The sequence below is a fragment of the Myotis yumanensis genome, unplaced genomic scaffold, assembly GCF_028538775.1.
Source record: "Myotis yumanensis isolate MYYU_CA2020_CCGP unplaced genomic scaffold, mMyoYum1.0.hap1 SCAF_6, whole genome shotgun sequence".
NCBI lineage: Eukaryota > Metazoa > Chordata > Mammalia > Chiroptera > Vespertilionidae > Myotis > Myotis yumanensis.
Window position 1 is genome coordinate 36,723,073 of NW_027223757.1, and position 13,000 is coordinate 36,736,072.

Below are 13,000 nucleotides of genomic sequence, written 5' to 3' on the forward strand. Positions count from 1 at the left end.
AGGATTTAAAAAATAACGGAATAAAATTTAAAATGTGCTATAGTTTCGGAGTGTGAGAATGAGATTTTTGCTTCGTGTGTACCCAGAGAACAACTAGAGCATTGTCTAAATACTGGCATTGACATCATTAGCTGTGCTAATATTTCAATCACCATATTTTCAGTGACTACAGAAACCTACAAAGGCAAATTATGTGGAATAGATTTATGACTTTGCTTTATAAAAACAAACACCAAAAAATAAAAACACCAATGACTATACACTAAAAAAATGAAAAATATTAAAAAGTACCTCTTTCTCTACCTACCAAGATACAATAAGATTTAGCTTTTTAAAGTGCTTCTTAAAGACCCTAATAAACCTTCTCTTGTGTGTTTTATAATTACCATTTTATGGCATCTCTATTTTGTCAAGCAAGCATTCTTTTTCCTTTTTTAAAGGCAAAATATCTAGAAATTTGATCTTTTCTACAAACGTTCCTAAATGAAAAATTTCACTCTTTTCTTCTTTCCTCACCTTCTTTAAGGCTTTCATCACCATTTATCATTATCATTATATAGAAAAAAGAATCCATAAGATGTCTTACTCAGAGCAGGCAATAAACACTGTGACTACTTTCGAGCCGTGACCACATCAGTATAGTACCTCTTTTAATATTCAGCACAGCAATGTTTGTAACCAGATGTTTCATAATATACTATGCAGTGATGATGTTAAGAAACCAAATTCTTTTCCCCTTAAGGTTAATTTGTAATACTCTCTCATCAATACTGAGAGGAAGATGTTAACTAAATTTATGTCTAAGAATCAGATATTCTGAGATTTCCTTTTTTCAAAAGACGTAGCTCCACACTACCAGATAGGTGTATGCTGATAGATAAAAATCCTTAGTGGATTTTTAAAAAGTATTCTCACAAAAGCAAATACACAATTCAAAGTTTTGGAGAATAGAAAGGTATATTTTATTTTCTTTTAAAATTGAGATATAGTTTATATATAACAGGATATATTTTCTAAAAAGTTTAAATAGTAGATTTTTATGAGAAAACTGAAAAATTCACCGACTGTTTATCTACCTATGTATAATTTAAATAGTTTAGCAAAAGGTAGAATCTTACATATATGTTTTCTCACCTCAGGAGCAAACATGGTCTCATAGGTAGGATTATATTGAACTTCCTTGACAGCAGGGTCAAGGTGAACTCCAGTCTCCAAATCTTCCTGAAAGAAAACCAAATGAACATTAAAGATCTGACAAGTAATTGTTTTATTTTAAAACTACATTAAGGTCTCACTAGCCATTTTAACACCAATTTAATGATTATTACATCAGTGCCATATAATTAATAATTCTAATCAAAGACTAATAAAAGTAATATATACAGGTATAAAGGTTAAAGTGTGTAACAAAATTTTTTTTCCTTAAAAAATACTGACTTTATCCCATCTGAATAAATAAAAAATTTCTAAATAAGTTAACAGTACTCAAAGCCTTAAATTAAGAATCTAACTCCTCTTTTTTATTAACTCAAAAAGACCTAATCTTCCAGTTCCAAATTCAGGAGAAGCGCTCCTTATTCAGCAATCTTTATTAAATATATACCCAGATGGCATTGCTTAGGGGCTGCTGAGGAAAGAAAAGGAAGTGATAGGACTTAAATCTGAACCTTGTCTTATAATCTACTAGAGGCCCAGTGCATGAAATTCATGCACTGGAAGGGGGGGGGGGGGGGGGGACCCTCAGCCCCGCCTGCCCCTCATAGTCTGGGAGCCCTCAGGGGCGGGAGGCGACCCAACGATCAGGGGAAGGTGAAACCCCATCACACCTCTGCTGCTGCCACTGCTGGCAGTGAAGCCTCGGGCGGCCCTGGTTACCTGAGCCTTGGGCGGCCCTGGGCGGCTGGGGGACCGAGGAGACTGGGGGACTCCAGAGGCAGGTGCATGAGGCAGGCCCGGCCTTGTCGCGTGCCTGCTGCCCCGGCGGGGCTGAGGGGACAGGGTGCCATCTTGTGGCTGTGGGCGCTGCCATCTTTGAGGGCGTGACAGTAATTAGCATATTCCCTCCTTATTGGCTGTGGGCGCTGCCATCTTTTCGAAGGTGAGGGTCAATTAGCATATTTCCTCTTTATTAGATAGGATGTTAATGTTTCAACCTTCTTAAATTCATCCTCCAGTTTAATGAACATAAAAATCTCATCTCCACTACAGATTACTGATAGTCTCTCTTTTTTGTAACCCCACCTCTTACAAATATAACAATTCTCAAATTGGTATCTTAAGTCTGGACCTCTCCCCCTGAACTTTAGAGACTTGTGTATTTAACCTTCAATTTGATATCTTTTCTCCATCTCACACTTAATATGTCCAAAAGGGAACTTCTGGTCTTCCTTTCCCCCAGGACACCTTCCAACCTTCTCTAAGTTAGTTGCAATTCCATCCCTACATCTGCTCATGCAAAAATTCCTGGAATTATCCGTGACTCCTCTTCCTTTCACATCATCTAGTACTATATCCAATCCATCAGCAAATGCTCTACCTTCTATATACACCCAGAATTCAACCATTTTTTAAGTCCTCTTTCACTCTCACCTCAGTCCAATTTATGATCTCACACCTGGATTAATTTAATAGTCCCTTGCCCACCAACAGCCTCACTTCATAAGGAGTCAGTGATTATTTTAAAATAGTCACCAGATTATGTTACTCCTTTGCTCTAAACCCTCCAGTACCTTCCGCACTCAGAGTAAAGGCCTAACGAAGGCCTACAAGGCTCATTTCCAGTTGTCCTCAAAAAGTTAGCACGGGCCGAAGCCGGTTTGGCTCAGTGGATAGAGCGTTGGCCTGCGGACTGAAAGGTTCCAGGTTCGATTCTGGTCAGGGGCATGTACCTGGGTTGCGGGCATATCCCCAGTGGGAGATGTGCAGGAGGCAGCTGATCGATGTTTCTCTCTCATCGATGTTTCTAACTCTCTCTCTCTCTCCCTTCCTCTCTGTAAAAAATCAATAAAATATATTAAAAAAAAAAAAAAAAAAAAGCACGGTTCCCTAGGGTAGTTTTATAGAGCATTTTTGTCTTCTTGTAGCATCCTGCCTTAGCTTTTATATATTAAAAACATGTTTTTGTACAGGTTTAATTTCCATATTGAACATGTTATAAATACCTTTCCTTTCATTTGATTGAAGTTATATTTTGAAAATTTTAAGGAAGTTACATATAATTTATGAATTATATTTCAGGAAAGCTGGAATTTCAAAATTGCTATTATAAGATGAGACATTTGAATTTACCCTCCATGATCTGTCCCTCCCCCTCCCTTCCACTCCAAATTCTGTCTCCATCTAGCTCCTACCTATGCCCACTTCACTACAGCCTCATGGGATCATTTGTTACTCCTGGAATTCACCAAAGGACAATCCTGCCTCAGGGTCTCTGGACTTTTCCCTCTTCTTGGAATATTCTTTCCTGGATACCCACATGATTGTTTTCTCTTCTATCAGGTCTTTAACGAGTTTGTTTTTTTTGTTTTTTACTTTTCTCTTACTAATACCTTGCTTTAATGATCTCCATTATATGTATCACCTTCTGACATACATATTTATTGTCTACCTCCCTCCACTAAATATAAGCTATACAAGTTGGATTTTGTATGCACAACTGTGTCCTCAACAGCTAGAACTATTCCTAACATGTCACCATTTTTATTCTGTTAGTCTCTTGCTGATGGTAGGATATATCTGTCAATAGACAATGCAAAGTGATTTTGCAAATTTTACAAAACAGGTGGGATATCATGACATTGACAGTAATGTTGGAGCAGAAGCAATGCCACTGACAAATGAAGATCTGCTAGCATTAGACCAGTTAATGAACAAAGACTACAAAACTAATAGGAGAAACACTACAGGCACACAGATATTGTTCCAAAATTTTACATCTTTTATTTTATTATTATTTTAAATCCTCACCTCAGGATGGATGGATAGATATATACGTTTATATACCTATACACATACCTATATATCTATCCATATACATACATATATATATTTGATTTTTAAAAAGAGAGGAAGGGAGAGAGAAACATCAATGTGAGAGAGAAACATTGATTGGTTGCCTCCAATATGCACCCTGACCAGGGATATAACCTGCAACCTAGGTATGTGCCCTGATGGGGAATCAACCCACTGCCTTTTGGTGTATGGGACGATGCTCCAACCAACTGAGCCACCCGACCAAAGCCAAAATTTTACATCTTTTAAAGCACCCTTCACCAAAACAGGCAATTTAGTTTCTCTACTTCTCAAAGGTAGAGTCCTTCAGGTCTGACTCCATTGAAACTTCCTTTCCCACTAGTTTCAAAACTGTCCATATCTTTATCCGATCTTATCCTCCTCATGACTTCAATTTCTACCCGAAACTAATCCTTGACCACAATCCTGGCCTCTGGATCCACATATCTAACTTTGAACTTTATTATATGGATGTTCCACAGACTCAAACTCTTTGCTGTGTCTAAAACAGATATCATTCCATGACTCAGCCTTCCGTCACTAACAAATCAAGAGGCACCGAGTCTTACTATTCTATCTCTGCACTATTTCTCCAGCAACTCCAACCATCCCTTCTCAGCATCCCAGCCACCACTATCCTATGCAGGGCTTCATCATATCTTGCCTGGCTTATTTTAATACTTCCTTATCAAGTTTAATATACCCCTCACTTTTGCCATATTAGGCTAATTGCTGATTTTTTAAAATATCAAGCACTTGCATGCTTTCTGTGCAATGTTACTCTTTGTTCATTATGCATTTCCCTTTATTATCATTAGAGGCTAATCTTCTGATGATGATACTATGTCATCATCTTATTTTTCCTGATACCTTCCCTCCTTCTGTCTCAGAAAAACTGCTTTTTGTACACAGTCCTAAGGAATGTTTTTCATAACTCCTTATAGTATTTGTGATATTTACTATATTTACTGCACATGACCTTTACTTTCATTTTACATCTTCACTGCCTAGTACAATGCAGGGCACTCAGTGCATGTTCAAAAAGTATTTGTTAAATGAAACTGAAGAAAAGTCAAATCCATAGATAATTAAATAGAATGAAAGCTGACCAAAATCACTGAATTTGGCAATCATGTCACAAAAACCTTTGCCAGAACAATTTTGGTAGTGGGGTGGGGTATGGGAGGCCAGCTGCAAGGGGCAGAGGTATAACTGAGGATTTAGAAAAACTAGACAGTAATAATGTTTACTTTTTCAAGACATTTGGTGATAAAGAAGAGAAGGGATGGGGTGCCAGACTGAAGGATTTTCAGGGTGAAATTAAGTTTGTTTTTTCCTCTCCATAAGAAAAGACTAGGTCAAAGATTTATTTAATCAGTCATAGGCTAGAGGAAAGGAGCAAGTAGGGAGAAACACATGAATAGGAGGGATAATCAAAGGTATGGAAGAAGTGGAAGGGAAGGGAATCCTGGAGAGTTAGAAGATGAGCCTCTGAAAAGGGAAGGAGCTCTCTCTGAGATGAAATTGAGATGACAAAGATAAGAACTGATAGGTGACAGATGTTTAGAGGGTAAAGATGTAGGGAGTCACAGTTGGTCTTTTTATTTTCTTTGTGTAGCTAGGGGAACCGACATCTTCATAAAACAAGTACCATAACTTCAGACTTATTCATTTAACAAATACTGACTGTGTGCCTACTATGTGCTAGGCACTGCTCTAGGCCCATAGAAATAGACAAAGATCCCTGCCCTTGTGGAGCTTATATGCTAGTGGAGGATACAGACCATAACCAATATAATAAAGTGAATATATATATACATTTATATGTATATGTGTGTGTATGTATGTGTGTGTGTGTATGTATATATATAGTTTCCTAGAAGAGGGTAAGTGCTATAAAAAAAAGTACTGACAAAAAAAAAAAAGAAAGAAAAAAAAGTATTGAACATTAGTGCCAGGAGTGGAGTCAACATATTACTTCATACAATCCTTACAATGCTCTGTGAATTAAGTATTAACAAGATTCAGTCACTTGCCCCAAAGCACTAATAGAATAAATGAGAAGGGGAAGAATTTAAAGTAACCATAATGATGTCAAAGAGACCTAGTTAGCAACAAACAAAATTGCGGGCAGAGTATCACTCAGGTTCTTAGTTGCAAGCAACTGAAACCATCACAGGCTGATTAAACAGTATTGAATCCTTCTAAGTTTCTTTTAGCATTGCCAAGAAGGGTGGAGAATCAGCTTGGGGAAAACAGGCAGAGATGAAGGGTTGAATATACAGATGGAATCACAATTCTAAACCAATCATATCACAGAACCAGTCCAGTGAAGACAACAGTTCACCATTTCTGAAAACCACTGCTATGGCTGCCACTGGATGGTGCTGTTGAAATTACTAGACCAGGAAACTAGATAATGTTGGGCTACCACCACCACTTAAAAATATTTCCTTGCTTCTTTGTGGATTAGCTTTAGATTAGATGGATGCATTTGTCTGGCTGAGCCTAAACCATAGTAATGGGCCTTAAAGGGAACTGGGAGAATGAGAATCTGGGTTTTCAGCTCCTGAAGGTAGGAGGCAGGGAAGGATATTCTTCACAGTAAGACTCTTAAGGAAGGGGGTTCCAAAGCTGGGCCACCTAAGAGATGATACACAGACATTATCCTAGAATGCATACTAGAATCGTCATTGATTAGAGATGACATCTTGCCTAGAGCTCAGTAGCAAAACCCAGTACTATAAAGTTAAAGATTATAAACAAATTGCTTAAACTGCATAAAAACTAAATTAAATGCTTTATTTCTTAATATTCAACTTGTAGTGATAAATTGCTTAAATTAACAAGAGGCCACATTGATATCTCCCCAAAGGATTTCATAGAATACAGTTGCCAGATCGCTTTATAATAAATAATGGTTTACCAGATCTTTCCAATTAAGGGTATTCTAAACTTTAATTATTTGACTAGAGTACCATGAGATACCAAGCTTTAAATTCAAAGTACAATTTAAAAATAATTACTCTTTACATATGCAACAGTGGCAACTAATACAACATATAAATAGGTCCCAGTCTCTGGGTCCTCAAATCACATAACAAACTGAAGAGACCTCTAGAAAATAGTTATTAATTTTACATTAATTAGAAAAACTTGGACAGTACCATAACTTTGCTTTAAAACCCATGAGGAGTTCAATAACAATTAGGCATGCAATTGAAATTACCGCAGAATTACAAAGGATTTCTATTCAGTTTTAATTATCCATATAAATTAAAGTGCAGTAAATGAGGGGCAGATCCTATGAGTCAAATAAGTTTTGAAAGTTTATCATTCATTGATTCAAAGAAAATTGAGAACAAAACTACATGATATTTACTTTCCAGTCTTTTTCACATTTCTTACTATTGTACAAATAAGAAAACAGATGTGAAAGCACTCTATAAACTATAAAGCAGAACATAAATACATATCATTATTATAAACCATTTATTAATTTATGGTATAGTTTTGTTCCCCCCTCCCCCCAAGAAAGTAGAAATGAATCAACTTCCTAAAATGGGAGTATAGGTGGATGAGATAAAAGAACCGAAATTCATATAAAGATACTAGAGGCCCGGTGCATGAATTCGTGCACAGGTGGGGTCCCTAGGCCTTGCTGGCAATCAGGGCCGATCGGGGCCATCTTGCCCAGTCCTGATTGGGGCCGGGTCAATCAGAGCCTGCCGGCCTAGGGGAGGGGCAGGGGGAGGGACCGGGGGAGGTTGGCTGGCCACAGGAGGTTGGCTGTAGGAGCCCACTGACTACCAGGTGGCAGCTCCTGCAATGAGTGTCTGCCCGCTGGTGGTCAATGCGCCTCATAGTGACTGGTTGACCGGTCATTCCAGTTGTTCAGTCATAATGGCTGCTTAGGCTTTTATATATATAGATTTTTTTGAGTTTGGCTCTTAACAAATGCAGGGGGACAGGGCTATCATTTGAAGCTCACAAATAAGAGAAAGATCACCCACAAAGAAGAAATTTTAAAATATGCTCAAAATTAGAGACAAAATTTTCATTTTACTCACGTAGACTATGCTAAAGCAAGGGATACATTGGTGAAAAGTAAGTTATTAACTGAAATGAGAGAAAGCCAGGTTTGCTTTAGTTTTTTAACTTTAAAGTCAATTAATAAGCAACTGTTACCATCCAATAGGGCTCATTACATAATTTCCAAAGTGTAAAATCTGACGATGTTGCATTAAAATAAAATATTTTTATTCATTTCAGAGAGGAAGGGAGAGGAAGAGAGACATAGAAACATCAATGATCAGAGAGAATCATTGATGGCTGCCTCTTGCATGCCCCACACTGGGGATCGAGCCCACAATCCAGAGAGGAAGGGATAGGAAGAGAGACATAGAAACATCAATGATCAGAGAGAATCATTGATTGGCTGCCTCTTGCATGCCCCACACTGGGGATCGAGCCCACAATCCAAGCATGTGCCCTCACCGGGAATGGAACCGTAACCTTCCTGGCTCATAGGTCGACACTCAACCACTGAGGAACGCTGGTGGCCAAGCTTAAAATAAAATTTTAACCAAAAATAGTTATTGTCATACACTGGAAAACACAAATATGTTAAATTGGAATTCTAGAATAAGAGAAAAGAGGATTAAAATAATATTTGAAAAGATAAGCACTGAGTACTTTCCAGAAATGTTTAAAGATGTATACTCCAAACTAATTAGTTCACAATTAAAGAAACCTGACAAATTCTTAGCAGGACAAATAAAAAGAAATCCACAAGTGTGTATCCAAAAATGAATATAAGTAATGAAACTATACCCCCAAATAAAAGGGGGTTAGGGCAAGTCTTAGAAGCAGTCAAAAGAAAAAAGAAAAACAGCTACACTAACAGCTGGCTTGTTATTAGGAACAATTAGTAACAATAAAAATCAGAAGACAGAATATTTTAAATATGCTGAGAAAATAATTATCAGCTAAGCAAACCCAACCCAGTGAAAATACCCTTCAAGAAAGAGGGTTAAATTGCCCTGACCGGTTTGGCTCAGTGGATAGAGCGTCAGCCTGCAGACTGAAGGGTCCCAGGTTCGATTCCAGTCAAGGGCATGTACCTTGGTTGTGGGCACATCCCCAGTAGGGGCTGTGCAGGAGGCAGCTGATCGATGTTTCTCTCTCATCGATGTTTCTAAACTCTCTATCCCTCTCCCTTCCTCTCTGTAAAAAATCAATAAAATATATATATTAAAAAAAGAAAGAGGGTTAAATAAAAGCATTTTAACGACAAACTAAAACAAAGTAGCTGCCACCAGTTAACCCTCACTTAAAGACCTTCTTAAATATGCACTACAGGCAGAAACAGATCTCTTGCATAATGAGATGCCAAAAATCAGACTCACTTGCTGTCATCTTTTGAGTTTTAAATGAATGACAATAATAGCTAAGTGAAGTGTTCTTGCACTGTTCACTAAGAGGCAAAGGTATCAACTCAGACATGTTTTAAGTTTTAGGACTAACTACTTACCAGAAATTGAGGGCATAAGTTAGAAGTGAGTACAGGAAAAGAATGGAATGATTTTAAAAAAGTAATCCAAAAGAGAGGATGCCTACCATACTAACTTTCTGACTTTCTTCTCTTCTATTACATGTATTTAAGACTATACTTAAATATTGCCATGGCTGTACCTCACAAGTTCTGAATAATATTATTTCCCTGATTGTTCAGTTCAAAATATTCTCTATTACTTTTTTTTTGGCTCATAAGTTACTAACAAGTACAATTTCATATTTCAAAGATGGGAATTTTATAGTTATCCTTTGTGGCTGATTCAGCTTAGATGCACTGTGGTCACAGAACATGATAGCATGATTTAAAATTTATTGAGACTTATTTTATGGCCCAATGTAGGGCCTGGCAGAAATGTTAGAATAAGCCGAATGACTAGCTTCAAGGGCTGAGGAAGAAGAGTAAAGGAAGACCCCCTCTTCTTGGCTTGGACTAATGGGTTGGAATCATTATTCAAAATGGGGCTGAAGGTGCCTGAGAGCCATCCTAAGAAAGAGGCTTAATAGCTCCAGAGCTAGCAAGGAGTTTACAATTGGACATAATAAGAATAGTGTGCCTGGCAGAGTGCTTTAAATGCTTTATGGTATCTTACAACTCCAAGAGTTTGCCCAAGAAGCTACAACCAGGCTGCTCTGGGTTGAGGAGAAAATGCAATGAAGAAGTAGGAGAGAGATCCCAAAACCTGAGCTGTGAAAGGAATGAGGGCTCAGGAGTTGATGTATAAGTTTGGGGAATTTGTAAATGACGTAAGTGATAACACAATGACCCTGGGAACATCGTAAATACCAAGGAATTTTTGCACACTGCCTCCCCTGAGCTTCTGATCACCACCCCCTTTGGGGCCTAGGCTACCAACTGGCAGATGCTCTCCCTGGGCTCCAGACACACTGACTTCCCCTCTGCTATTCGAACACATTAAACTCTGTGCCAGGAGGCTTGCTGTCTCCTTTGCCTGGGATCTCTAGCCTTCGCTTGAGCGTGGCTGGCTTCAGAGAGGACTTCCCTGACCTATCTATTGAAGTCCTACTCCTGCATTATTCTCTATCATAATACTCTATCTTCCCCCTTCACAGTACGCAGTCCAATCTGCCACTCTATCTGCTCACATTTTTTGGCTGCCTCTTCCATTGAATGTGTGACCCGTGACGGCAAAGATGCCTGGCTTGTTGGCCTCTGTGTCATCAGCCCTTAGAACAGTTCCTGATAAATAACATGTGTTCCATATTTGTTAAATCAACTATATAACCCGATTTCTCCCTCTATCACCTCTATCACCTCTCTCAACTGGGGTCATGCATTCCTTCTGAAATCCAAGTTCTTTTCTCACTGTATGGACCTATACAATCAAAAGAGCTAACAACACTTATTGCACTATATTAGATACCAGGCTATACGCTCCATTTACGCCGTTTCACTTCACCCCCACAATAATCCACTCACAGAGTATGTGCTTTTAAAATGATCTCTATTGCACAGGTAGGAAACTTGGCCAAGTCCACACAAGGGGTGGAGCTGGGAATCCAGTTCAAACTTCAAAAACAAAACAAAGCCAGGCCACTGCTCACATCCAGTGAGGGCATCCGCTCTAGTTTGAGAAGTCCGGAGTTAGCCTTTCTTATCTTTTGAGATGACACCTGCTCCAGCCAGGCCACATCCTAATCCATACATTCGACTTTCACTCCCTCTCCCCACGGGCAGGCGAAGGCGGGGAGCAGCAGAGCGCTGTCCTGAACTCCCACTTCCTGGCTTCTCCAGAGCAGGATGCATGTGGGGAGGAGAAGAACTCCAAGCGTCAGCAACTCGTCTCTCGGAACGGAGCAAGAGGTAACACGGGGCCTAACAAGCCACCGCCAGGTTTTGGAGTAGAAGCCCATTCCCGAACGGCGGCCGGGGCAAAAGCGCTTACCTTAACTGCCACCTCCGGAGCCGCGTCCACCGCCACCGCCAGAGAGGGCTTGGCGGAAGGCGACTTAGTCAAGTGCATGAGGGAGTCCGCCGCTGGCAGTGGACACCGTCCGCCCTCACTGTCCGAGTCCGATTCGGACCCTGAACCCGAACCGTAGGAAGCAGCCAGAGCTGCAATCGCAGCCGACATGACGGCGGTAGAGCTGCGGAGACCAGGCCCCGGCGGAAGAAGCGGCGGCTCCCAGGTCCTGAAAGATTGCCAATGCGCACCTTGTTTAGTTCCTTTGCTAAGCAATAATTTATGACACTTTAAATAAATTAATTAGTATTAGAATAATTACAGCATTACTGATAATTTGGAACATGTATCGAGGGAAAGAGAATTATATTAGCTTATAACTTTCAGGACCTTTTTGACTTAAGACTACGAATTCCGATATACTTTGCCGGTCGGAGTCCTGCACTCCCGGCGTGCAGCGCGACAGGAAACCAGAGGCACAATGGGAAATGTAGTTTAGATCGAGGGGGCGGGGCCGGCAGGCATCTCTTTGACCCCGCCCCCGAATGGATGGTTCATTCAATTGGCTATCATCTTCCCTCATTCCCTGGCCAGGCAGTGTTCTCTCCGTCCCCTCCCCCAAATTGAGGATTGGGCAATACCATGAAACCTCAGGAAAGGGGGGAAGATTGATACTCATCCCCGCTTATGGGCGAGGGGGCGGAGGCTGAGTTTCCCTCCACGGCTACACCTTGGTCCTGGGGGCTGAAGAGGAAAGCGAGAATCTGAAGTTGGAAGACGCTGACTGGCGGGGAATAGCTCCTGGTGGGAAGGGTGGGAGGTTAGGTGGCGAGAGTCCAGCGGTCCCCCCTGCTTCAGGCGCTGGTCCCCGCGCCCGGTTGTGGAGCGGGGCGCGCGGGGAGGGGGCGGGTGGGGGGCGGCGGCAGCGGCGCTCGGTGTTGTTCGCTCGCGCGTCGAGCACACTGTGGATCCGACGACCGGTGGGCGCCGCTGGCGGCGTTCCCCGTGGCCCGGTGCGTCGGCCACTGCCCGAGCGGGTTCCCCCCGGGAGCCTGACTCCCCTGGAGGCTCTAGGGGGAGTCCGGGGAGCAGAGGAGGACCGGCGGCCGCCGCCGAAGCATGCAGAAGGGCTAAGGCAAGAGCCCCCAAGATCTCTCGGTGAGCGCGAGTCTCCCAGGAATTGTGTTTTCGGGGAGAGGGTGCCGGGGAGGAACTCTTCCCCACCGGCCGGGACGGAGAGCGGTGCGTGGAGCTCCAGCCCAGCAAAGGTTACGGGGATGGGCGCGCCTCCCCCGCAACGTCCCCCACCCCCATCGCGGTTCCTGATCTCCCGACGCCCACCCGCCAGCAGGGCTGGGTGCCGCGGGAGACGGCGGCCGGCCGGCGCGTCTGGGTCTCGGTTGCAGGGACCGGCCCGAGGCGGGGAGACTGCGGGTCTCACCTGAGGTGCCACCGTCCGAGCGCCCCTGCCCTGCACCCCCGGGCAGCCA

At 41.7% G+C, this 13,000-nt stretch overlaps 2 protein-coding genes across 7 annotated transcripts in view; one reads left to right on the plus strand and one right to left on the minus strand.

Annotated features, from left to right (window-relative positions):
* Positions 1–11,725, minus strand: part of CDC40 (cell division cycle 40) — a 46,788-nt gene extending 35,063 nt beyond the window's left edge. Inside the window, exons 1-2 of the mRNA XM_070417922.1 lie at positions 11,493–11,725; positions 1,135–1,221 (exon numbers count right to left, since the gene is read on the minus strand). Of these exons, the coding sequence (XP_070274023.1) occupies positions 1,135–1,221; positions 11,493–11,681 (276 nt within the window). The 5' untranslated portion in view covers positions 11,682–11,725. The remainder of the gene's footprint in view (positions 1–1,134; positions 1,222–11,492) is intronic.
* WASF1 (WASP family member 1) overlaps positions 11,315–13,000 on the plus strand; it is a 35,532-nt gene continuing 33,846 nt past the window's right edge. For 3 of the 6 annotated variants that reach the window (XM_070417924.1, XM_070417923.1, XM_070417927.1), the window contains exon 1: positions 12,421–12,668. The gene's annotated coding sequence lies outside the window, so the exon portion shown is untranslated. Of the gene's footprint in view, positions 11,411–12,420; positions 12,669–13,000 lie in introns of those variants that run through there. The other 3 variants (XM_070417925.1, XM_070417930.1, XM_070417929.1) reach the window with 3 other exon arrangements.